The 27,260-nt window shown below is 51.3% G+C and overlaps 1 protein-coding gene across 2 annotated transcripts in view; it reads right to left on the reverse strand.

Annotated features, from left to right (window-relative positions):
• ST3GAL2 (ST3 beta-galactoside alpha-2,3-sialyltransferase 2) overlaps positions 1–27,260 on the reverse strand; it is a 113,781-nt gene that overhangs the window by 25,291 nt on the left and 61,230 nt on the right. For both annotated transcript variants that reach the window (XM_073307195.1, XM_073307196.1), the window contains exon 2: positions 4,429–5,713. In XM_073307195.1, coding sequence (XP_073163296.1) covers positions 4,429–4,758 — 330 coding nt within the window. In that variant the 5' untranslated portion in view covers positions 4,759–5,713. The remainder of the gene's footprint in view (positions 1–4,428; positions 5,714–27,260) is intronic.

The raw sequence follows: 27,260 nt of genomic DNA on the forward strand, positions 1-27,260 counted from the left end.
TTGGCCACTAATCCTGGAACATCAACTAATGGCCCCGACAGGAGGGGCAGGACAGGTCCCCGCAGTACAGGCCAGTGTTGCACATGGAGCAAGGAGAAGAGCAACCCGAATGGAAGCTGGACAGCTGGCTGGAAACCCAGAACCAAGGCGTCTCTGTGTCATGGTCCCCAAAATGCCTGTGGCACATGGCACCCAGCAGCAGGGCGGCTGCTGGCAGCAGGGCAAGATCTAAAAAGCAATGCTTTCACGTTGGCATCGCCTTTCCCATGTGCACAGGCAGCAACACCAGCAGCAGAGATCTCCTCACTGCTCCCCATGCCCAGCAATCCCTGGCATCTTAATTGGGTTTCAGGACATCAGCCTCACACCTAGCCAGGTGCTCCCACAGCCCCTGTCATCTGCATGAGCACCAAGACCGTCTGCGCCAGGAACGTGCCAGGATTCTCTAGCCAGGGTAACAGGGAGATGGGATCTTTACTTGCTGCACGGTTAAAGCACATGAGATCGGATTCATAGACACTAAGGTCAGAAGGGACCACTATGATCATCTAGTCTGACCTCCTGCACAACGCAGGCCGCAGAATCTCACCCACCCACTCCTGCGAAAAACCTCTCACCTCCGTCTGAGCTACTGAAGTCCTCAAATCGTGGTTTAAAGACTTCAAGCAGCAGAGAATCCTCCAGCAAGTGACCTGTGCACCATGCTACAGAGGAAGGTGAAAAACCTCCAGGGCCTCTTCCAATCTGCCCTGGAGGAAAATTCCTTCCCGACCCCAAATGTGGCCATCAGCTAAACCCTGAGCATATGGGCAAGATTCACCAGCCAGATACTACAGAAAATTCTTTTTGCCTGTCTCCAGAGCAGAGGGGGTCAATCCCCGACAGCACACGCTAGGAACTGGGGTGGGGAGAGCGGGGGAAGCCTTCAGCCCATGCGAGTTGACGTTTCATAGATATTAAGGTCAGAAGGAAAGGAGTACTTGTGGCACCTTAGAGACTAACCAATTTATTAGAGCATAAGCTTTCGTGAGCTACAGCTCACTTCGTCAGATGCATATCGTGGAAACTGCAGCAGGCTTTATATATACACAGAGAATATGAAACAATACCTATTCCCACCCCACTGTCCTGCTGGTAATAGCTTATCTAAAGTGATCATCAGGTGGGCCATTTCCAGCACAAATCCAGGTTTTCTCACCCTCCACCCCCCCACACAAATTCACTCTCCTGCTGGTGATAGCCCATCCAAAGTGACAACTCTTTACACAATGTGCATGACAATCAAGTTGGGCTATTTCCTGCACAAATCCAGGTTCTCTCACATCCCCCCCACCCCCATACACACACAAACTCACTCTCCTGCTGGTAATAGCTCATCCAAACTGACCACTCTTCAAGTTAAAATCCAAGTTAAACCAGAACATCTGGGGGGGGAGGGGGGGAGGAAAAAACAAGAGGAAACAGGCTACCTTGCATAATGACTTAGCCACTCCAAGTCTCTATTTAAGCCTAAATTAATAGTATCCAATTTGCAAATGAATTCCAATTCAGCAGTTTCTCGCTGGAGTCTGGATTTGAAGTTTTTTTGTTTTAAGATAGCGACCTTCATGTCTGTGATCGCATGACCAGAGAGATTGAAGTGTTCTCCGACTGGTTTATGAATGTTATAATTCTTGACATCTGATTTGTGTCCATTTATTCTTTTACGTAGAGACTGTCCAGTTTGACCAATGTACATGGCAGAGGGGCATTGCTGGCACATGATGGCATATATCACATTGGTGGATGTGCAGGTGAACGAGCCTCTGATAGTGTGGCTGTGTGGAATGACAATGGGGACAATGTATACCTTCAGATCAGCGGCACTGCTATGGGTACCCGCATGGCCCCACAGTATGCCAACATTTTTATGGCTGATTTAGAACAACGCTTCCTCAGCTCTCGTCCCCTAAAGCCCCTACTCTACTTGCGCTACATTGATGACATCTTCATCATCTGGACCCATGGAAAAGAAGCCCTTGAGGAATTCCACCATGATTTCAACAATTTCCATCCCACCACCAACCTCAGCCTGGTCTACAGCCAAGCTCTGCGATACAACCGCATTTGCTCCAACCCCTCAGATAGAGACAAACACCTACAAGATCTCTGTCAAGCTTTCTTACAACTACAATACCCACCTGCAGAAGTAAAGAAACAGATTGATAGAGCCAGAAAAGTTCCCAGAAGTTACCTACTACAGGACAGGCCTAACAAAGAAAATAACAGAACGCCACTAGCCGTCACCTTCAGCCCCCAACTAAAACCCCTCCAACGCATTATTAAGGATCTACAACCTATCCTAAAGGATGACCCAACACTCTCACAAATCTTGGGAGACAGGCCAGTCCTTGCCTACAGACAGCCCCGCAACCTGAAGCAAATACTCACCAGTAGCCACATACCACACAACAGAACCACTAACCCAGGAACTTATCCTTGCAACAAAGCCCGTTGCCAATTGTGCCCACATATCTATTCAGGGGACACCATCACAGGGCCTAATAACATCAGCCACACTATCAGAGGCTCGTTCACCTGCACATCCACCAATGTGATATATGCCATCATGTGCCAGCAATGCCCCTCTGCCATGTACATTGGTCAAACTGGACAGTCTCTACGTAAAAGAATAAATGGACACAAATCAGATGTCAAGAATTATAACATTCATAAACCAGTCGGAGAACACTTCAATCTCTCTGGTCACGCGATCACAGACATGAAGGTCGCTATCTTAAAACAAAAAAACTTCAAATCCAGACTCCAGCGAGAAACTGCTGAATTGGAATTCATTTGCAAATTGGATACTATTAATTTAGGCTTAAATAGAGACTTGGAGTGGCTAAGTCATTATGCAAGGTAGCCTGTTTCCTCTTGTTTTTTCCTCCCCCCCTCCCCCCCCCAGATGTTCTGGTTTAACTTGGATTTTAACTTGAAGAGTGGTCAGTTTGGATGAGCTATTACCAGCAGGAGAGTGAGTTTATGTGTGTATGGGGGTGGGGGGGATGTGAGAAAACCTGGATTTGTGCAGGAAATAGCCCAACTTGATTGTCATGCACATTGTGTAAAGAGTTGTCACTTTGGATGGGCTATCACCAGCAGGAGAGTGAATTTGTGTGGGGGGGTGGAGGGTGAGAAAACCTGGATTTGTGCTGGAAATGGCCCACCTGATGATCACTTTAGATAAGCTATTACCAGCAGGACAGTGGGGTGGGAATAGGTATTGTTTCATATTCTCTGTGTATATATAAAGCCTGCTGCAGTTTCCACATATGCATCTGAGGAAGTGAGCTGTAGCTCACGAAAGCTTATGCTCTAATAAATTGGTTAGTCTCTAAGGTGCCACAAGTACTCCTTTTCTTTTTGCGAATACAGACTAACACGGCTGTTACTCTGAAAGGTCAGAAGGGACCATTATGATCATCTAGTCTGACCTCCTGCACAATGCAGGCCACCGAATCTCACCCACCCATCCTGCAATAAACCTCCCCTCCATGGATACATTCATCTCCCTGCGAGGTGAGGTTCACCCCATTTTAAGCTGGGGAAAGAAAGGCCAGCAGAGTGACTCACCCAAGGCTAGGGAGCATGTCAATGACAGATCTGGGATGGGAGCCCAGGGGTCCCGATTCTCTGCTGCCACAAGCACTGGGGTGTGACTTTACACCTGTGCCGGCAGGGCAGAACGGCAGAGCTCTGCTCCCTGGTGGAAGTGACTTGATGAGAGGCAGGCAATGGAGGGTCAGCTCCAACTGCCGGCTGTGCTGTGTGCACTAACCACTAGACCACGCTGCTCCCCACAGGCTAGATGTGGGAGCGCCCCTACTTCCCCAAACTTCACTCTCTGTTCAGTGCACCCAGCCCCAGGGAAGGCAATGGGGCGGCACAGGGGTCAGAGGCAGCGCCCAACCTGGGAGAGTATCATCAGGGGGGCATGAGCTAGGAGCACAGTTGGGCTCAGTACCAGCAGGGGCTCATCTCGTTGCCAGATGGCCAGGGCCCATTTGATCGGGAGGCCCCGAGAGCCAGTGGAGGCGGCGCCCCGGCAGGCCACTTGCACAGAGACACGTCACAGATTAGAACTAGGCTGCCAGCAGGTTCTGGGCCCCTAGAGGGGAATGGGTCAGTCATTCGAGCAGGCCAGGGAACGCGGCCTGCCCAGCAGCATGCGGCCTCCGGGTGGCTGAGACAAACTGCAGGGAAACAGGGGCTGAGCACTATTTCCAGAGCCCGAGCTGCAGAGCGGGTGGCAAGCAGGCCAGGGTGAGGGCGGCTCTGGAGTAGAGCACGGACCGGAGGTGGGGGGGAAGAAAAGAAGGGGACTCCCTCCCAGTGCAAGTGCTTGAGATCCACTGACCCAGGGCCTCCTGGCAGGGGCTCACTCACCATCCACCACCTCTGGACATCCAGCGGGAGCTCCATGTTCTCCTTGGTCCACACCGGGGAGATGCTGCTGTCATAGTGGCTGGTGAACCACTCCGAGGCCCCTGCGTCCCCCGTGCACCTGTGGCAGGTGCAACCCTCCCCGAGGCGCCTGGTCTGGCTGAGGCGCTGCATGCCGGCATAGCCGGGCACCAGTCTGACCCGGTGGAAGCTGCCTGGGCTGTCGGGGTCCAGGTAGGCCATGCTGGGGTGCGAGTACGTGAAGAGGAGAGACATGACGAATACCAGCAGGAAGGCGGTCGAGAGGAACCAGAACCGCAGGGAGCACTTCATGGTGGAGGGGGGAGAAGAAAGGACCACCCTGCCGGGGCAGGGGTGGGGTCACTGGGTCCGCTGCGTTGGCTGCTGACGTCCCAGCCGGCCTGTGCCACCCTCTCCGTGGCAGTGGCAGAAGGGCATAGGGCAGGCTAGGGGGCGCACAAAGCCAGGGGGAAATACACTGGAGATCAGCACAGGGATGCGTCCGGCTCCCTGGGGGCTCTTTAGTAACCGCAGGTGTAGTTACGGCTCTCTGGATGCTACAGAGCCCAGCTGGGCCCCAGATGCTCCGTTACAAGCCAAGGCGGGGATCCAGGGAGCTGCTGGAAGTCTGGCTGCCAGGCCCCGTGGCTCTTCGCAGAGTCCCCAAGCTCTGGATTAATAAGCAACAGGAGCCCTGGTCTCTCATGGGCAAACAGCTCCCCTCTGCCTTGAGCCCCAAAGGGGAGCCGTACTTCTCATCCCCTGCAATCTCTGCTGGCCCGGGGAGTGAAGGGAGCAAGTCTTGGTGCACGCAGACCCAGGATCTAGCCCCTTGTCTGCCGGTCACCTGCTGCAAGACTCTGACCAGGAGGGGGAAGAAAAATGCATCTCAGGGGAACTCTGTGTAAGGGGCTAGAGAGCCAGGTTCCCACTGCGCCTTGCCCACGCCTGGCTGGCTGCTGCTTTCCATCAGTGTCTCCTCGCAGCTGAGGGGGCCTCCCCGGCTCTAGTTGCCTGGGAGACAGCTGAGCTCTTGAGGAGCTCCACATCTGTAGCAGGCCCGGGAACAGCTGCAGCTCGGTGGGGGTCTCTCGATGGCTCCTGCTCAGCCCTTCCACAGGCTCTCAGGAACCCCCAGCTGGCATTCAGCTGCAGCCTCCCTCATGCTCTCCGGAAGCCAGTCTTCCCCGCTGTGCAGGCCTTTCAATAATCCCCTGGCAATCTTCCCCTGCTGCTCGGCTGGAGGAGCTGCTGCTGCGACAAAGCCCTGGAATTGCAAGGGGGCAGGGATGGGGGAGGAAAGAGAGATTAAAAAAAAAAAATCATTAACAGCAAATAAAACTAGCTCCACTGCTAAGCCTCACAGAGCCACCACAAGCCTAACTCACCAGGGGGCAGCTGGAGCCTGGCAGCCCTCCTGGGGCTGGTGGAGCAGAGGAGAAACTAGATGAAGATCTTGGTGAGCGGCCAGGGAGAGTCCTGAAACATGCCCCCTTCTCCCAGTCCTCCCCAGGCTCCGCCTGAATGGAAGACAGCCATGTACATGGTAGGCCATGTGGGAGAAGAGGAAGGGACACCCCCACTCCGAGACCACTTTGCATGGGTCTCTTGTTCAGTTTGGCACCGGTCACAAGCGCAGGGAGGCTGGAGGTCCCTGTGTGAGTCAATCCCGGGAAATCCCCCTCTGCCCTCCCATCACAAGAGACATAGCACGGTTAGGAGCGGTTGCTTGGAGAGGCCGAGGGCTTTCACAGCAGGGGTACTGCAAGCCAAGACTGAGCTGCGTGGGGAGCTCAGCCCTAAACCAGAAGGGGGCGCTGTAAGGTCAGGACAGAGGCCTCCCGACAGCTGTCTGGGGGAGGAGCTGGTGCTAAGCAGATCACCTCCTCTGTGTAGGTAGGTGCACTGTATAGGGAGCCCCTCACTGCCTAGAGACCCTGCCCCATGCCCCGACCGCATAGGTCCCGTTGGAGCCAGCAGGTGCTACTGCCACCAGAGTTCAGGTTAGCGACGTGCCGTCCGCCTGCACAGGTAACACACTGCTTCTCTGGGCTAGCCCGTGACCACCTCCAGAGGGTCAGCGGAGTCACTGCAGCTCCTGGGAGACGCTGCTCGGGCCCAGCTGTCAGGATGGAAAGGGCAGCCCCCACACCGGCAGTCTGTCACAATAAGACCATGCTTCTTTGGAGGCTCTTTGATGCCTACCCTCCCCGGGTTTGCTGGGACACAATGTGAACCCGCTCCTCACACTCCTCTCCCTGCTCCACCTAGAGGCTGCTCGTCAGCCCCCCACTGCAACACCCGAGGCACTAGACACACTCAGAAGCAGGGCCAGACCCACAGAGCCCATGGGACTCAACCCCCTCCCCCCACAGCAACCTCCAAGACGTGACCAGCGTTTCCGGTGGACCTACCCCTGCCAGGAGGAATATCCCTGCCTCTGCCCTAGGCCAAACCAGAGCAACCAATGCCACCAGCAGGCAAAGGGCTCTGGCTACAGATCATTCCAGGGAAGACGCTGCCTATGCATGGAGCGGCTCAGGACTGGCTAATGGAGGGATGAGCAAGAGTTATGGTGGCCGCGTGGCTCAGGATTGGCAATGGTGTCTAGGACCTTTCACTCCTAGGTGGCCAGTTCAAACCTGGCTCACATCAGTGGCCGCCCCACCTCAGAGCCTTTTGGGTGATCTTAGTCCAGTTTCTCCTGCATTTGAGAAGAGAGCACGCTCCTCAGAGATGCAGGAGGCCACATGCAGTAATGAGAAGAGAAGGGGGTCAGGTGCCAATCTGGGACTCTACAGAATTGACCCTCGGTCTCCACCACCACCAGCTTCCTGTGGGCAAGTGGCTTGGTCTATTCCTCAGTTCCCATCTGTCCAATGGGTACAGCAGGCCTGCCCTCCACAGGGGGGAGCCATGTGAAGATAGACACATCAACCACAGGCGATGCTCAGACACCATGGTGACAGGTAGGTACCAGAGGCAGAGGAAGGCTGGGCAAGTGGTGAAGGTATAGGTGTGTGCGAGGGGTTGGGGCATCAGGAGACCCAAGTTCTATTCCCAGCTTTGCCAGTGGACTCACTGCACCACCCTGTGCAGGCCAGTCCCCAAGTAAGCACTAGGGGTGAGTAATTCCCTCCCGCCCACTCACACGGGGGAGGGGAACATGCGAGATAATTTCTATCAGTGAAATAAATCACTGGTACAATTCATTAGTGTCTTATCAGAGCACCCAGATGCCCCAGTCATGGACCAGCATGCAGCAGTGCCAGGCGCTGTACAAGGATGCCCTTTGCCCCCAAGAAGATTCACCAATGGACCGTGCTGGAGGAGTGCAGCGCCTCTGTAGGGCTGGTCTGATGCCCCTGCCTGGGGAACTCAGCCAGTGTGTATCCAGCTTTTCAAAGCACGGTCCATATGAAATGGTTGCATTTCTGATACAAGGAAAATGTACACAGGGGTATGTTTAGAACAGGGATGGGCAAACTATGACCTGCAGGCTGGATCTGGCCTTCCAGCCATTTTAATCTGGCCCTTGAGCTCCCGCTGGGGAGTGGGGTCTGGGGCTTGCCACGCTCCAGCCAGGGAGCAGGGTCGGGGCCGCTCCATGCGGATCCTGGAAGCAGCAGCATGGCCTGCCTCCGGCTCCCACGTGTAGGGGCAGCTAGGGGGCTCCACTCTGCATGCTGTCCCCACCCCAAGTGCCACCCCTGCAGCTCCCATTGGCCAGGAACCACAGCCAATGGGAACTGCAGGGGCGGTGCCTGCAGATGGGGCAGCATGCAGAGCCACCTGGCTGTGCCTCCACGTAGGAGCTGGAGAAGAGACATGCTGCGGGAGTCGCTTGAAGTAAGCGCTGCCTGGAGCCTGCCCTCCTGAGCCTCTCCTCGTGCCCCAACCTCCTGCCCTGATCCCCCTCCTGCCCTCCAAACCCTTTGATCCCAGCCCTGAGCATCCTCCTACAGCCCAAACTTCTCATCCCCAGCCCACACCCCCAGCCAGAGACCTCACCCCTCCACCCCCCTGCCCCAGCTCTGATCCCCCACCCACACCCTGAACTTTTCATTTCTGGCCCCACCCCAGATCCCACACCCCCAACCCCAATTTTGTGAGTGTTCGTGGCCCGTTGTACAATTTCTATTCTCAGATGGGGGAGGGATAGCTCAGTGGTTTGAGCATTGGCTTGCTAAACCCAGGCTTGTGAGTTCAATCCTTGAGGGGGCCATTTAGGGATCTGGGGCAAAAATTGGGGATTGGTCCTGCTTTGAGCAGGGGGTTGGACTAGATGATCTTCTGAGGTCCCTTCCAACCCTGATATTCTATGATTCTATGTGGCCCTCAGGCCAAAATGTTTGCCCACCCCTGGTATAGAATTTCATTTCATGCGTTTGCCTACAGGCGGCTACTAGGGGGCCTATTTATACTTGCCTAGTCTCTTGTGGAAGCAGATCCTTCTCACCTAGCGAACTGTGGTTCCAGTCTGCGAGCAGTGGGCAGCATGGCCTTTCAGAAAAGCCTCCGCACTGCATTCAGTTCTGCTGCCCCTTGCTTTCCCTGAGACTGGATTGTGCAAGGATGCAGGAGAAGCCTTCTGCGAGGGCAGAGGCCCCGAGTGCTGTTGAAGGCAGAGGCGCACAGCACCGGCCAAGGCTTGCAGTCAATTGCTCACAAACCCAGCCAAGCAGAAGATGGACAGTCTTTCCCACTGCAGTGCCTGCCTGCCTGGCAGCAGTGCCAAGGCGAGTGGTGCCTCTCTGGATTTCTACCCTATTGCAGCTTTACAGTCTGATAGGCTGGCAGCACAGGGAATTTAAAGGCAAGTTCAGTGCATGGCTTATTGGAGACCTATGTTCAGTCATTGCAGTGAGCCAGGAGACACATCCCCCGCACTGCCAGGCCTGGATACCACCTTGGGCAGCCTCAGGCGGCAGGCCACAGCTGGTAAGATCTCGGCTATTAAAGCCTGCCTCCCATTCAGCCCATGCACTGGCAGGGCAGGCAGGGCCCTGGCATGAAGGAGTGGGCCCTGTGGACAGGCCACCCCATTGCAAGAGCCTGAAGTCCCAGTCATTGGGAGCCATGTGACTTGCTGCCAGAGACAAGGTCTGGAAAGTCCAGCTGGATCCTGGCTTCCAGGCCCAGAGCAGACAGGATAATGGGATGAAAGCAGGAACGTCCCATGCAGAATGGGAACGAGAAAAACCCAGCACTTTGCAAGACCTGCTGGTACTCTCGGTGGCACCTGCGATCACAGCTGTTGACGGGTATCAGAGGAAGGGAGTTTAAGCTCCTTTTTCAGTTTGCCATCACATGGGCAGAGCAGACACCGTGCGCTGTTAGCATCACAGATCCCTCTGCAACGTCCACCCCCTTCCCTGTTGGGGTGGGTCTTTTCTCCCTGTTTGAAAGACCCCAGAAAACACAGGAAAATCCAGCTGTAAAATCACAGCACCCGGTAGGGGGATGCAGGGCCGGGATAGGAGCTGGAACTAGTTTTAACTCTAAGTTAACTAGCTTAACTAGGTTAACTGATCCTCTGAGGCCCAAACGTGGCCCTGGGTGGAGCTTTGTGGAGCAGAGACACAGCACGAGCTTTTGGTCCCAAGGATGCAGTGAACAGCCCACTGCCCTTCCTGTGCCTCAAATGCTAGCTCAACTTTCCTTCCCTGCCCCTAGCAGCACTCCAGAGCCCGCTGGGAGTCCAGGGAAAGATTTGGGAGCAGATTGAAATGAGAGGGAGAGAATACAGGGCCTAAGGATTTCTGCGTGCAGGGGTTGGGAACAAGGAGCACGCCTGCCGGGAGAGGTCGAGTCCCCTGTGCTCACCACAGTGAGTCCATGTGAACAGCATTGCCGCAGGCCAGGTCCAGACTGAAATGAGGCCGGGAGGGAGGGAGCAGAGCCCAGGTCAGAAGAGCTCACCTCCTATGCACAGAGCTGCAGTCCTGGTAGACACTTCTAGGGCCCATCTAGCACCAGGCAGCTCAGAAAGGGGTAGAGCAAGGCTATCCCCACAGCCTCCGTTGGTTCCACTGGCTCATGGATGTCTTGGGCACGCTCCCTTGACAGTATCCCTGCCTCATCTCACGCATTGCCAGCTCCCAGGCACACCGGTTTGCCACACCCCACCACAAGACTCCCTTGGGGCAACTCCCTTTGTACACAGGATGGAGAGAAGTTTCCTCTAAGTTTCTGCACTAGCTGTTCCCGACTCCAGGCCCTTCAGGGATGTGTGTCTGGCAATCCAGGCTCCTGCTCCGAGGCCCTGAACTGGGCTTGGGGCACCACGGCTGCCCGTTGTACTTAGGCATGACACAAGACTGGCCTTTGAAATAGGCTATGCCCCATGGCAGGTAAGATGCACAGGCTACTACCAGCAAGGGCTTTGGCTTATGAACTGGTAGAGTTGCCAAATGGGGGAACTCCTGATCTCCATGGGGATATTGTCCATCCCTGTACTATTTCCTCCACACAAGGGCTCCTGCTGGGAGAGACTGGGATGGGGATAGCTCAGAGCTACTTTAAGCACAAAGCAAAAAGTATTTCCTGGACCCATCAAATGCAGAGTGGGTTCCCTAAGCTCTTTGGAAAGGAAGTCAAAGGTCACATGGAAATTCTAGCTTCAACCGCAAGCCAGAAGGTGCTTGGAGCAGAGACAAGGGCATCATTCAAGGTGTTGATTCACATGTTACTGAAATCACATCCCTGCACCAGTGACAGGCACCTTCCAAGACAGAGTTTTGCGAGTGGGCCTCGCACCCAAGCGGGACACAGACATGTGCATCTCTTCTGCAGAATGGGATAGGAACCAGGCACCCGTAAGGAGATCAGGGACCAGCTATTAATGAGGTACAACATGATTATATGACTAAGCCACAGAGAATGGGGGAGGCAAGCTAAATTAACCCTGCCAGGAACAGTGCCTGTTGGCTGCCATCGTGGGGCTGCCTCTGGTACCAGAGGGAAGGCGTAATAGCCTGGGGCCAAGGGTAATCTGAGATTGCAGGACAGCTGGAGTAAAGGAATAGTGTGACTAGGAGAAGGAAGCCGGGGGCCACAGTTTGTGATTAAAATGCTTTCAGACTAGTGTTTTTCCAGAGACTGTCTGGGAAGCAGCCCTGAGGAGTCTCTCTCCTCTGCCACCTAGCTTAGCGGTGTCAAGATCTTCATCAAGTTCCGCTGCTTGGCCAGATTTACAAAGATGACAGAAGTCCCGTGTATAAACTTGGAGTCTGCATACTGGCCCAGCTGTGATTGGGCCATTCCCATATGCAAATCCCCATAGCATAGGTGCAAGTTGACAAATTTAATAAGTGCTTATATACAAATGCTAGAAGTCTAAATACTAAGATGGGTGAATGTGAGTGCCTGGTATTAAATGAGAACATTGATCTAATAGGCATCACAGAAACTTGGAGGAATGAGGACAATCAATGGGACATGTACAGAGTACAATATATATATAGGAATGACAGAATAGGTTGCGCTGGTGGGGGAGTGGGTTTATATGTGAAAGAAAGTGTAGAGTCAATGTAGTAAAAATCTCAAATGAATCAAACTGTACTATAGAATCTCTCTGGATAGAAATTCCAGGCTAGAATAATAAGAGTATAGCAGTAGGGATATACAGCAACCACCTGACCAGGATGGTGAGGGTGACTGTGAAATGCTCAGGAAGATTAGAGAGGCTATAAAAATAGAAAACTCAATAATAATGGGGGATTTCAACTATTCCAGTATTGACTGGGTACATGTCACCTCAGGAGAGGATGCAGAAATAAAGTTTCTAGACACCACTAATGATTGCCTCTTGGAGCAGCTGGTCCTGGAACCCACAAGGGGAGAGGCAATTCTTAATTTAGTCCTGAGTGCAGCACAGGCTCTGGTCCAAGAGGTGAATATAGCTGAACTGCTCAGCAATAGCGACCAGAATATAATTATATTTAACACCTTTGTGAAGGGGGGGGAAATACCAAAGAAGCCCACCACAGTAGCACTGAACTTCAGAAATGGAACTACACAAAAATGAGGAAGCTAGTTAAATGGAAATTAAAGGGAACAATCACAAGAATGAAATGTCTGCAAGCTTCATGGAAATATTAAAAACACCAAAATAGAGGCTCAAATTAAATGTATACCCCAAATTAAAAAGAACAGTAAGAGGACCAAAAGAAGCGATTAGAGGCAAAAAGGCATCTTTAAAAATTGGGAGTCAAATCCTACAGAGGAAAACAGAAATGAGCATAAACTTTGGCAAGTGAAGTATAAAAGCGTAATTAGGCAGGCCAAAAAAGAATCTGAAAAGCAGCTACCAAAAGACTCAAAAACTAACAGCAAAAAAAAAAAAAGTTTTAAGTACCTAAGAAGCAGGAAGCTGCTAAACAACCAGTGGGGACACTGGATGGTAGAGGAGCACTCGAGGAAGACAAGGCCACTGCGAAGAAACTAAATTAATTCTTTGCATCAGTCTGCACTGCAGTGGATGTGAGGGAGAGTCCCACACCTGAGACAATCTTTTTAGGTGACCAAATCTGAGGAACTGTCCCACATTGAGGTGTCAATAGAGGTGGTTTTGGAACAAATTGATAAATTAAATAGTAATAAGTGTAAGTAAAATTACCCAATATAGTTAAGTCCAAAGCAGACTTCTGTTCATTCCTTCTGAAGCAGCTGGCACCAGCCACTGTGGGAAGACAGAATACTGGGCTAGATGGACCATTGGTCTGACCCACTACGGCCATTGTTATGTTCTTCACTCCTACGCATCCCCGTGCTGAGTGTTTATTGAGGAAATTCTGATCTATTTCCTGTTCCAGCGCTCAGGACTTAGCTGAACCCCTGCTGCTGTGTGTTTGGCTGCTTGTCTGAGATAGGCTGAGTGTCCCACTTAAAATGTTATCCTACGGTGAGTCACCACAGATAAAGAGCTCTGCTGAGAGCACAACCAGAGCCTGTCCCCTGATGCGCAGCCGAGGCACAGATGGGGTTGGAATTCCATGGACCACATCCAGGATGGGTTCCAGATACAATGTGCCAATCAACTGCACTACGAGCTTGGAGGCTAACTAGTTCCCTAGAGTTAGAGCTGGGCCAGCATAACCTTCCTCCACGCTGCACCTCTCACCCCCTACCAGCAATAGGCCACAGCCCTCCCTAGAAGGATCCGCCAGTTTCCACAGCAATCTTGTGCCCTCTGAGTGCAGGACAACAGCAAGGAGGTCCCAAGGGTGGCATTGCTGCAAGTCCCTGCATCAAGACCCCACTTCCACAAAATCTTAAGCCACCTAGGAGCCAGACAGCCACAGCTTTCCTCTGGGTCAAGCTGGGCTGAATTCAGACTGGTCACTGAGAGGTCAGAGGCACCGTATCCCCATTACCCATCCCCTCAGAAGAGGCAATGTGACAGCAATTGAAAATACCAATGCAAGTGGCTTATTCATTGTGCTCACCTAGCCTGACCTCCAGCATCACAGGCCAGAGACCTGCCTCACAATCATTCCTAGAGTAGATCTTTTAGAAAAGCATCAAAGCTTGATATAGATATTGTCAGTGATGGAGAATGTCCCTTGGCAAATTGTTCCAATGGTTAATTGCTCTTGCTATTAAAAAATTACACCTTATTTCCAGTCTGAATTTGTCTAGCTTCAACTTCCACCTTTTGGATTGTGTTAGACCTTCTTCTGCTAGACTGAAGAGCCCATTATTAAATATTTTCTCCCCATGTAGATACTTGTAGATTATAATCAAGTCATCCCTTAATCTCTCTGTTAAACTAAGCAGACTCAGGGAGCTCAATCTATCATAGAAGGCAAGTTTTCCAATCCTTTAATCGTTCTCATGGCTCTTCTCTGACCCCTCTCCAATTTATCAACATCCTTCTTGAATTGTGGACAGCAGAACTGGACACAGTGTTCCAGCAGAAGTTGCACCAGTGCCAAATACAAAGGTAAAATAATTTCTGTACTCTTACTCAGGATTCCCCTGTTTATACATCCCAGGATCGCATTAGCCTCTTTGGCCACAGTGTCACACTAGGAGCTCATGTTCAGCTGATTTTCCACCACAACCCCCAAATCTTTTTCAGAGTCCCTGCCTCCCAGGATAGAATTGCTCATGGTGTAAAAGCATGACCTACAGTCTTTGTTCCTACATGTACACATTCATAATTTAGTCATAACAACATGCATGGTGTTTGCTTGCACCCAGTTTACCAAACGATCCAAATCTCTCTGAATCAGTGACCTGTCCTCGTCTTTATTTACCACCAATTTTTGTGTCATCTGCAAACTTTATCAGTACTGATTTTATGTTTTCCACCAGTGCATTAATAAAAATATTAACTAGCCCACTGGAAACACACCCACTCAAAGATTCCCCATTTACAGTTACATTGTGAGACCTATCAGTTAACCAGTTTTTAATCCACATAATGTGTCATGTTTATTTTATATCATCCTAGTTGTTTTTTTTAAATAAAAATGTTGTGCAGTACCAAGTCTAATACCTAACAGAAGTCATAGAATCATAGAATATCAGGGTTGGAAGGGACCCCAGAAGGTCATCTAGTCCAACCCCCTGCTCAAAGCAGAACCAATTCCCAGTTAAATCATCCCAGCCAGGGCTTTGTCAAGCCTGACCTTAAAAACCTCTAAGGAAGGAGATTCTACCACCTCCCTAGGTAACGCATTCCAGTGTTTCACCACCCTCTTTAGTGAAAAAGTTTTTCCTAATATCCAACCTAAACCTCCCCCACTGCAACTTGAGACCATTACTCCTCGTTCTGTCATCTGCTACCATTGAGAACAGTCTAGAGCCATCCTCTTTGGAACCCCCTTTCAGGTAGTTGAAAGCAGCTATCAAATCCCCCCTCATTCTTCTCTTCTGCAGGCTAAACAATCCCAGCTCCCTCAGCCTCTCCTCATAACTCATGTGTTCCAGACCCCTAATCATTTTTGTTGCCCTTCGCTGGACTCTCTCCAATTTATCCACATCCTTCTTGTAGTGTGGGGCCCAAAACTGGACACAGTACTCCAGATGAGGCCTCACCAATGTCGAATAGAGGGGAACGATCACGTCCCTCGATCTGCTCGCTATGCCCCTACTTATACATCCCAAAATGCCATTTGCCTTCTTGGCAACAAGGGCACACTGCTGACTCATATCCAGCTTCTCGTCCACTGTCACCCCTAGGTCCTTCTCCGCAGAACTGCTGCCTAGCCATTTGGTCCCTAGTCTGTAGCTGTGCATTGGGTTCTTCCGTCCTAAGTGCAGGACCCTGCACTTATCCTTATTGAACCTCATCAGATTTCTTTTGGCCCAATCCTCCAATTTGTCTAGGTCTTTCTGTATCCTATCCCTCCCCTCCAGCGTATCTACCACTCCTCCCAGTTTAGTATCATCCGCAAATTTGCTGAGAGTGCAATCCACACCATCCTCCAGATCATTTATGAAGATATTGAACAAAAGCGGCCCGAGGACCGACCCTTGGGGTACTCCACTTGATACCGGCTGCCAACTAGATATGGAGCCATTGATCACTACCCGTTGAGCCCGACAATCTAGCCAGCTTTCTACCCACCTTGTAGTGCATTCATCTAGCCCATACTTCCTTAACTTGCTGACAAGAATACTGTGGGAGACCGTGTCAAAAGCTTTGCTAAAGTCAAGAAACAATACATCCACTGCTTTCCCTTCATCCACAGAACCAGTAATCTCATCATAAAAGGCGATTAGATTAGTCAGGCATGACCTTCCCTTGGTGAATCCATGCTGGCTGTTCCTGATCACTTTCCTCTCATGCAAGTGCTTCAGGATTGATTCTTTGAGGACCTGCTCCATGATTTTTCCAGGGACTGAAGTGAGGCTGACTGGCCTATAGTTCCCAGGATCCTCCTTCTTCCCTTTTTTAAAGATTGGCACTACATTAGCCTTTTTCCAGTCATCCGGGACTTCCCCGGTTCGCCATGAGTTTTCAAAGATAATGGCCAATGGCTCTGCAATCACAGCCGCCAATTCCTTCAGCACTCTCGGATGCAACTCGTCCGGCCCCATGGACTTGTGCACGTCCAGCTTTTCTAAATAGTCCCTAACCACCTCTATCTCCACAGAGGGCTGGCCATCTCTTCCCCATTTTGTGATGCCCAGCGCAGCAGTCTGGGAGCTGACCTTGTTAGTAAAAACAGAGGCAAAAAAAGCATTGAGTACATCAGCTTTTTCCACATCCTCTGTCACTAGGTTGCCTCCCTCATTCAGTAAGGGGCCCACACATTCCTTGGCTTTCTTCTGGTTGTCAACATACCTGAAGAAACCCTTCTTGTTACTCTTGACATCTCTGGCTAGCTGCAGCTCCAGGTGCGATTTGGCCCTCCTGATAACATTCCTACATGCCCAAGCAATATTTTTATACTCTTCCCTGGTCATATGTCCAACCTTCCACTTCTTGTAAGCTTCTTTTTTATGTTTAAGATCCGTTAGGATTTCACCATTAAGCCAAGCTGGTCGCCTGCCATATTTACTATTCTTTCGACTCATCGGGATGGTTTGTCCCTGTAACCTCAACAGGGATTCCTTGAAATACAGCCAGCTCTTCTGGACTCCTTTCCCCTTCAAGTTAGTCCCCCAGGGGATCCAGGCCATCCGTTCCCTGAGGGAGTCGAAGTCTGCTTTCCTGAAGTCCAGGGTCCGTATCCTGCTGCTTACCTTTCTTCCCTGCGTCAGGATCCTGAACTCAACCAACTCATGGTCACTGCCTCCCAGATTCCCATCCACTTTTGCTTCCCCCACTAATTCTACCCAGTTTGTGAGCAGCAGGTCAAGAAAAGCGCTCCCCCTAGTTGGCTCCTCTAGCACTTGCGCCAGGAAATTGTCCCCTACGCTTTCCAAAAACTTCCTGGATTGTCTATGCACCGCTGTATTGCTCTCCCAGCAGATATCAGGAAAATTAAAGTCACCCATGAGAATCAGGGCATGCGATCTAGTAGCTTCCGTGAGCTGCCGGAAGAAAGCCTCATCTACCTCATCCCCCTGGTCATCTATCTGCCGCCCTGACCAGGAAAACCGAGAAGTCTGCTGCTTGCCAGGGGCTAAGATTCGCGATGTGACGGAGAGACTGCCGAGACTCATCAAGCCCTCGGATCGCTACCCCTTCCTGCTTCTCCACGTGGGCACCAATGATACTGCCAAGAATGACCTTGAGCGGATCACTGCGGACTATGTGGCTCTAGGAAGAAGGATAAAGGAGTTGGAGGCGCAAGTGGTGTTCTGAGTCTGAGTATAGTATGTCAGCACGACTACCTTTATCAACCAAACTTGTAATCTCATCCAAAAACAAAACAAAAAAAAGATATCAAGTTAGTTTTACAGGATCTGTCGTCCATAAACCCTGGCTGATTTGCATTAGTTATATTACCCTCCTTTGATTCTTTATTAAATTGAGTCCCGTACCAGCCTCTCCACTATCTTACTTGGGATCCATGTCAGTTTTCTACAATTCCTAACATCTGATTTATAATTCATTACTATTAATTTCGGGAAAGTCACCATAGTACCATAACGGAAAGGATAATTGCAGCTATGAGCCCAGTCTTGCAGCCCTGGCTCATACAAGGAGCCCAATCTAAGCCAGTAGCACAAGAGGGTTTGCCAGGCTAGCCTTGGACTCTGATATTTCTCCACACTGAAAGCTACATATTCATGAGCGGTCTCTCACATCCAGTCACTTTAGCTGGTCTCCCCCAAGGACCTGGTTTTTCTTTTGACTTGGCTACACAAGCCAACAGGAGCTCCACGCCAGCGATGCCAGCCTGGCATGGAGCGAGAGGCGGAGGTGGCTTGCAAAGGGAAAGGAAAAGAGAAGCCATGCTGCAGATGTAGTCGCTTCTGACCTGGAGGCAGATGAGGTGTGTATGAACCAGGCAGGCCATGGCGTATTCTGCAGCAGGTCAGCACGCAGCAGGCAAGTGCCGCGCCAGGCAGTGGTTGTGTGGCACATGGGATGCAGCCTTCACAACATTTCCTGGCAACATTTCCTGGGATCCATCATTTCTCTCAGGGAATAAACACCTCATTACCCTAACAAAGCTCCACCTCAGATCAAAGCAACCAAACACAGCTTCCCTGGGCAGGAGGAAACCTGCATGGGGGCATGTGTTTAAACATGGAGCCTGTGAACTGGAGCCAAAACGAATCAAAGTGGGGAGAAGGGGGAGCTAATTCAGACTGAATCCCTCCCGGCAGCCCCAGCCACCTCACTCACCCCCTCAGCTGTCTCCTCTATCCAGCCAGCTGACCACCTGCTTACTCCTGCAAGCCCCCATCCCTTCCACTACCTGCAACAGAAAACCAGCATCAGTGCTGGCTGCCAGCAGGTGTGGTGCACAGTGCATGTTGTTCTCTCAAGGCCTAACCCAATGGCTCTGAACTCGGCCACCATGCAGGGCGGAGACCATATCCCCTCCCACCAGAACAGAGCCCCTGTCCCACACCCCTCCCTCCCTGGCTCTGAACTCTGCCACCATACAGGGCGGAGACCATATCCCCTCCCACCAGAACAGAGCCCCCTGTCCCACACCCCTCCCTCCCTGGCTCTCTGCTTCATTTCACAGGCCACACTGCGCTCACACCATAACAGAGAGCCACTGAGCTAACTGGGCTCAGAGTCATTTCAGAGGCAGACTGTCCCCCCTCAGTTCTGCCATCAGCGATGAGGCTTTGTCTGCCAGTCCCCAGAGCTGGGCTTCTGGGGGCAGGAGGAGAGGCACTGCCTGGCTATGAAATGTGCATCTGTCAGGGCCCAGGCCTCACCCCCGGCTGCTCTTGCAGCAGATCTCTGGTCTGGCTTCTCCATGGGATGGGCACTGTACCCACAGCAGAGTTCATCCTTCCCTGTGCAGTGACCAAGTAAGTGACTGTGTGTGCAGAACGTAGCCTGTCCCCACCCCTTTGAGGGCAGGACCCTTGCTCTTCCTCCGTGGTCTGCATATCACTTCACCAGCCAACCCCCAGCCCTATCTTAGGGGCTGGAATAATAGCTGTGGCCCCTCCAAACAGGGCTCCCGACCCAGGGGGGCCCAAAAACAGATCCCAAAGCCCTGCCACCTACAGCACCCCTCTGCGCACCAGCCTCCCCAGAGCTGGCATGGAGAAGCTCTGCTCCTCATGGCCGCCCTGCCCACACCCCTCTGCGCAGGGCTGGAGCAGCACGGAGAGCCTTGGGATGGGTGAGCACTGCACCAGGAGCATGACTTCCTGAAGAGGAGGCAACCTCTGTGATTCCCCGTCAGACGCGGGGCCGCTCTCTTTACGGGGGTCCCTGGCAAGTTGCCCCAAGAACTCCCTTCTAGCTCTCCAGCACAAGGTGAGAGGAGAGAGAGTCACCTCGGAAACCAGCACGACCCGGGCTGCAGACGTTGGCACCAACTCTTGCCACGGCCAGGACATTTCTTCCACAGCTCCCTCCCCTATGACCTCGCTCCTGCTCTGGGGACAGACCACTCGTAACAAGGTAAATGCAAATGAAAAGGGAGGATGTGCCAGCACGCCGGCAGAGTTACAAGCAAAGTCTAGAGCAGAGTTCCTTAGACAGCCAGAAATAACATTTCCTCATTTCCTCTTCCCATCACAGCCCCGAGTGCCCACCTCACACATCATCGGCAAGATGCTCCCTCCGGCCAGCTGAGCCACCAGCTCTCCCTAGGCACAGGATGGCGCTTTGCCTCAACAGCACTTTCAGCCCAGGGGAACACTGACCCTTCTCTGCCCCGCAGAGCCCCGGACCAGGAGGGCTGGCCCAGAACGAGGGGGCAGAGCGCTTTGTGCGGCTTTGCAAGGACACCAGCAGCAGGGTGACCTTGGCCCCAATTCAGATTTCGTAAAAATACACCAATAAAAAGCTCCAGGTGGACAGAAATCCCCGAATGAGATGATTTAAAGAGTGATTCCAATGGAAAAACATCCCGTGGCAGCAAGTGAGCCAAACATTGCAGCACTGCACTAGTGCATGAGAACTGGAAGGGGGTGGGTGGGGGAGAGGACTAGCTCACGCCCCTCTCCCCCCCCAAGCTGAGGAAGAGGCAGAGAGGGAAGGCAGCACAAATAGCCAAGGAATCGGTGTCTTTAAAAGGGACACGGCTCTGCTAAGAATCTGATCATTTAAAGCCCGATCCTTGAAGCATTTCCTGAGGCACACAGCTGTTCCAAACAGGTGCAATTGCATTGTGAGGCCATTATCTCTGGAGAGCCTTTAAAAATCACAGCCTGTGATAAATCTCCCAGGAGCTCAGCCCCTCCGCTCCTGTCAGGCCATCTTTCTTGCAAGATTCATAGGGGCCGTTTGCAAGGTGGCAGAGAGTTGCTCTCGCCAAAACGCGGCAACAGACAGCTCGCGATAACCTGTGCCAAGCTGATAGTGTCCGGATGTCACATGCAGCATCCGTACATCTAGGAGACCCAGGGAAGGGAGAGTGGCTTTGACAGCTTGTGCTATTCAGAGCAGAGGCCTGGGTGCAGGCCAGGACACTGGGTAGATTCTCTTCGAGCTGCCGATTTTCAAAAATGTAGATGAGAGACAATGTCATTTCCAGATTAGACTGTCAACAAGCTGTCGCAACACCCTCCCAGTGCTGGACAAGCGTCACTGCTTGTCAGGCTGCCTCCAGCTTAAAGCCAGGGCCTTTTCAGTCTGCCTGATGAAGCAAAGAATCTGCAAAGAATCTCCTCCACCCCCCAGTAGCCCAGAAGGTAACAGAGCTGCAGGGGGCATCAGACTCAAGTTGCCCTCCACGCTTCCCCAGCAGAGGCTCCAGCCTGCAGGTTGGGGGTGTGTCCCGTAGGACCTATGGAGCCACAGGTGTTTAGACTGTCAGACTGGAGGGAGGTTACCAGTGGAGTTCCTCAAGGATCGGTTTTGGGACCAATCTTGTTTAATCTTTTTATTACTGGACCTCGGCACAAAAAGTGGGAGTGTGCTAATAAAGTTTGCGGATGATACAAAGCTGGGAGGTATTGCCACTTTAGAGAAGGACCGGGATATCCTACAGGAGGATTTGGATGACCTTGTAAACTGGAGTAATAGTAATAGGATGAAATTGAATAGTGAGAAGTGTAAGGTCATGCATTTAGGGATTAATAACAAGAATTTTAGTTATAAGCTGGGGATGCATCAATTAGAAGTAATGGAGGAGGAGAAGGATCTTGGAGTATTGGTTGATAATAGGATGACTATGAGCCGCCAATGTGATATGGCCGTGAAAAAAGCTAATGCGGTCTTGGGATGCATCAGGAGAGATATTTCCAGTAGGGATAAGGAGGTTTTAGTACCATTATACAAGGCACTGGTGAGATCTCACCTGGAATACTGTGTGCAGTTCTGGTCTCCCATGTTTAAGAAGGATGAATTCAAACTGGAACAGGTACAGAGAAGGGCTACTAGGATGATCCGAGGAATGGAAAACGTGTCTTATGAAAGGAGACTCAAGGAGCTTGGCTTGTTTAGCCTAACTAAAAGAAGGTTGAGAGGAGATATGATTGCTCTCTATAAATATATCAGAGGGATAAATACCGGAGAGGGAGAGGAATTATTTAAGCTCAGTACCAATGTGGACACAAGAACAAATGGATATAAACTAGCCACCAGGAAATTTAGACTAGAAATTAGACGAAGGTTTCTAACCATCAGAGGAGTGAAGTTTTGGAATAGCCTTCCAAGGGAAGCAGTGGGGGCAAAAGATCTATCTGGCTTTAAGATTAAACTCGATAAGTTTATGGAGGAGATGGCATGATGGAATAACATGGTTTTAGTAATTAAATATTCATGGTAAATAGGCCCAATGGCCTGTGATGGTATATTAGATGGGGTGGGATCTGAGTTACCCAGGAAAGAATTTTCTGTAGTATCTGGCTGGTGAATCTTGCCCATATGCTCAGGGTTTAGCTGATTGCCATATTTGGGGTCGGGAAGGAATTTTCCTCCAGGGCAGATTGGAAGAGGCCCTAGAGGTTTTTCGCCTTCCTCTGTAGCATGGGGCATGGGTCACTTGCTGGAGGATTCTCTGCTCCTTGAAGTCTTTAAACTACGATTTGAGGACTTCAATAGCACAGATATAGGTGTGAGGTTTTTTGCAGGAGTGGTGGGTGAAATTCTGTGGCCTGCGTTGTGCAGGAGGTCAGACTAGATGATCATAATGGTCCCTTCTGACCTAAATATCTATGAAAAAAATATTTCAGAAATTAAGACATTTGCACAAAAATAAATGCGACCTGATGCAAGGTCCTGACCCACTCTGTGGCCGAGCAGAATCCCCTGCCATGTGCCCTCTGAATATGCGTATTGCCAGGGTGAATGCATTTCCCCAGCAGTCACAGTAGGTCACTTCCAGTACTAAACACCTGTCTTGTGTCACCGGGCACCAGCTCTAGCGCTCCATTCCAGAGGTGGCTGCATTTCAGTCCTGGGGAAGGAACTGCTGTGACTCTGTGGTTTGTAAAGTGCTCTGGGGCTAGGATTTCTCAACCAGGTTTATTAAAAACAGAGATTAGGAACCAGTTATTCCACCCAAACTCATTTGGTCTCACTGATGGATCTTATCAGTGTTTTGACACTAGACATCGGACTCTGTTTAATCCCTTTGCTAGAGGGCTAGGAACTCACTAGGCAGAACAAGCCAAGGGGAACCATCCCCCAGAGTGCTGGGCCACCCACAAGCGAGTTGGAGGGTGATTGCATGCACCTGAGCCCACTATTCAGCTGAACCCCCCCTCAGTCACACACATGGAGGGACAGCTGCAATGGGTCCCTTAAGACCCTTCTCCAGTGCAATGGAGCTAGAGCTATACGGCCCCATCACTTGGTGAGCATATCATTTGGTGCTGGGGACAGTGGGGAAAGGACAAATGCTGCAGCCCCGCCCCGGTTGTCCAACTACAAGGCTTGCACTGAAGGCATGACCGACCCCACAGGCCAAGCTCAGCAGCAGTCCTGTTCAAAACAGAGGCAAGGCCGAGGCAGCTGCCCCTTCCCCACATGCCCGCTGGTCTGGTGTCCCGCAGCTAGAAGTACAAGAACAGCAGAGATCTCTTCCGCGAGACGCCTTCAAGAACATGCGCTACAAGGGCAGCGGCCTCCTGGCTGTGGGCTGGTACCCAGCACCCACCCCCCAATAAGGTGCAGAGTCCTAGTTTCTCAGAGTCCATCCAGTTCTGGGGTGGGATGTAGGGTGCCCGTGGACATCAACGCAAGCTACTTGCCAGGAGTCACACATGGGCACTGGCAGCCAGCTTCTTTACCACACTCAGAACCTGGTGGATACTTTGCATCGCCAAAGCATTAGACTAGCGAAAGGGGCCCACTGCCTTAAAAACAGGAAGGAGACGAGCTGCGCTCACCTCCGATCAGGTTCCAGCCACAGCCCTGGGGCATCTGTAGTCCCGGTGCCAGAGATCCAGCCCTATGCTGAATCCATTGGCTGTGGGGGGGGATGGGGACGGAGAATCATAGTCCTAACTCGTCTCACACGCCCACTCCCTGAAGCAGTGACTGATCCAGTCAGAAGGCTGGCCTGGATCCAAGCTGCCCAAATTAGATTTCTCGGACATTCTTTAGATGCCCCACAAGAGATCAAATGAGGCAATGTCCCGTTATCCATAATCCCCTCCGCCTGCCCCCCAGCACTCGTCTCCAGCTCTAATGATCTCCTCTGCTCCCGGCACAAAGGCTTATGCTAATACCTCTGATCCAATCAGCTTTTATTTCTAGAACAGCTGAAATCTGCCTCCCTAGTTCCCCCCCAGCAGGCCTGTAAGTTCCTGGAATATGCTCATGCAGCCCTAATCAGCATTTATTTTAATCACATTAAAAATGATTTATGGATACAAAAGAAAGCCACAGAAGCCATGTGGGCGGCTGAGCCAGGATGGGGCTCAGCCATCGTTCCATGCTCAAAAGGTTCCCACATCCTGCCAGGCCGAGCCCACAGCATTGGCCCAGGGGGTCAAAGGGAACAGACTGGATGGAGACAGAGCTTCCAGTTAGTCCCATGGCCATTGACTGCGGCCAGAACAGCTGGAGCTCTGCAGCTCCTCCTTGGCATGCAGCCCTCACCTCCCTCCCAGGATGGGTTAAAGAGGAGATGAAGACTGTCCTCATCCCACTACATAGGGGACTGACACCCCCAAATGGGGGCCAGCTTGCAAGGGACACCAGAGGACATTGCCAGGCTCCAAGAGAGAAGCATGGACTGGAGGGAAGGAGTTTGGATTCAAGGAAAGGGGACGGGTGGCGATATGGAGGGCAGGATCTGAACTCCCCCCTCGAGGGATTTATTGGTCTAGCATCTCAGGAATTAGCCATAACGTTCCAACAGAATCAGGATAAATTTAAGGAAATTGCTGCAATACAAAAAACAAACACAGATTCAACCCTTCTCCTGAATTCAGATTACACTTAAACCCCACCCCATTAAAAAAAGTGAAGCCACAGAAGAAAAATTTGATCCCTACAGAAAATTAACTTCACACAAATTCTTTTCTTGTTTTTACCTTTTTAGCCAAGAGGAAAACTGCCTGCATAATCCTAAACGTTATAACTCCATAATCAATGTGCTCCTTTTTGAGAAAATGAGACAAAAGGTTTCTGGGTCAAGATGGGTAATAGCCATGAGATACAGAGGGACAGAAAAAGAGATGGCCTAATAAGTAGTGTGGGAAATCGTCAACCTGGTCAAACCCACGTGGCTTGCAAAGCCAGCACTGCATCTTTCAAGATAAACCAGCCTCACTGTTTGAGGACAGAGAGCAATGAAGGTTCTGCCCTGACTTATTCTTCAGAATTCCCAAGTATTTCTCAAATCTAGGGAAGGTCTTTAAGCAAGGGAGACATTTGTTGCCTTAACATCTGCCATTTCCAGTTGTTTAGAAATATTTTCAGCTCTAAACTGAATTACAATTTTAATGTTTAAGGAAGTCTTGACCAAATCTAGTCCCAAAATACTCCAAGAACGCATAGATCAATGGGCTTGCAAAACCAGGAGAGCTTAAGGGTTAGACTTAGGCTGTTCCTCCAGCCATTGCCTTGGTAGCGGATATAAATTCATAATCAATAATCAAGAAGCACTATGCTTTGGTTGAAACAGAACGTCATCCACCCCTGCTCTACACACAGCAGCCGGAGCATAGTTAGGGAGACAGCATTCTCAAGTTTTGCACTGCCTCTAATGACCTAACTTCTTTTCAGCCCCAAATTTCCACACCATGGGGCACAAATGTGAACCCTGAACCCTCTGTATCTGCGTCTGCTCTCAATCAAATTGTCGCCATGCACATAACCAAAAAAAATAACCCTGCCTGCATGGAAGGCTCTCCCCTTAGTCTCCTGTATATGTTTAGCCCATTCACCCCTGTATGTCAAAGCAAAATACCCAGATAAGGAAAAGGACTTGATCCATTCAATACAATTATCATCAATTGTTTGTTTAACCAACTTTGGTCTACAGCCAAATTATTTCAGCTTTTTAATCATACACTCCTGCTGACAGAAAGTGCTAAAGTCATTTAACAAACACTTCAGACCCAAAGGAGCGTGGGACAACACAGTCATCTGTGGACTAGACTAGACGACCAACACTGGCTGGGTCAGAATTTTAGGGGAAAAAATCTTGCTCCTCCTCCAATAGCCCATCTACCTCATTGATAGAAAATTTTAAAAAAGGGCGGGGGGATCAATAAACATCCCTGATCTGCATCCTTTGTAACAGGAACAGGGTCACTTACCTGACCCTTCCATCCTAGCCTAATCGGGGCCACAGTTTGGCCACGAAGGACTCTCCAAATGGTCTCTCCCAGCCCTTGTGAGTTTCCCCCAGAGATGACCTGTGTCAACAGCAACAAAAGCAGATTTCAAATCAATGAGCACCACGTGAAGTTTATCCCCCTTGGGGGATTGTAGCAGGGTGGTCACCCACTCCTGCCCTGAAGGGCCTAAAACAGCCCAGGAGAGGGCTGTGGCTGGGAGCAAGCAGTTTCCAGGCTGATTGGGGAAGCAGGCTCAGCTGTGGCCACACCCCAATCAGGGCTCAGCTGGCCCTTATAAGAGGGCCATGGGCCAGGAGCAGACAGACTCTCTCTCTGCTTTTAGAGGGAGAAGGGCCTGGCTGCTGGGGAGTGTACCTGGGTACCTAAGGTGAAGCAGGGCTGGGGAAGGCCAGAGGAGCTGGGAGGCTCCAGACTGGAAAAGCCCCAGGCTGGAGGCCTGGCAGACGGCCTAAGATAGGTACTGGGGTTGCAAGGGGCAGCCCACGGGTAGGCAGAGGCAGCAGGTCCAAACCCCCCTTGCCTGTGATGATTGGCTTATATACTGCAGTCTGCCCCAGTGAACGGGGGCTAGATGGTGACTGGGCAGCAGCCATATCCTGAGGCGAGGTGTAAATAGTGGGTGGGGGTTCCCCTGGGAGGAGGAGACCCAGATCTGTGGGGAGTACTGCAGGGGGCAGCACCCTGGGTAAAGGGGCACTGTGGTCCAGGCAGGACACGGGGGCCAGCAACAAGCGGGACACCGGCCTGCAGAAGGCACTCCGGGAGCTGGAAGAGCTAATTCCCAAGGACGACCAGCAGGAGGCGCCGCAGGGGTGAGTCCCAACCATTACAGGGACCCATATTTATAGATCAAATGTGAGAGCATGAAACGATTATCTATAGTTGAGTGGTGATTCCTAAAGCTGGCTTGTTCCTCAGCAAAAAGGTTTCCACTCTCAGCACAGTGCTCTGAACTCCTGGAGGGGGACCTGGAATAGATTTTAAAGACCACTTCTATCATCCAATTAGTC

This window comes from Lepidochelys kempii, chromosome 12 (genome assembly GCF_965140265.1).
Source record: "Lepidochelys kempii isolate rLepKem1 chromosome 12, rLepKem1.hap2, whole genome shotgun sequence".
Taxonomy (NCBI): domain Eukaryota; kingdom Metazoa; phylum Chordata; order Testudines; family Cheloniidae; genus Lepidochelys; species Lepidochelys kempii.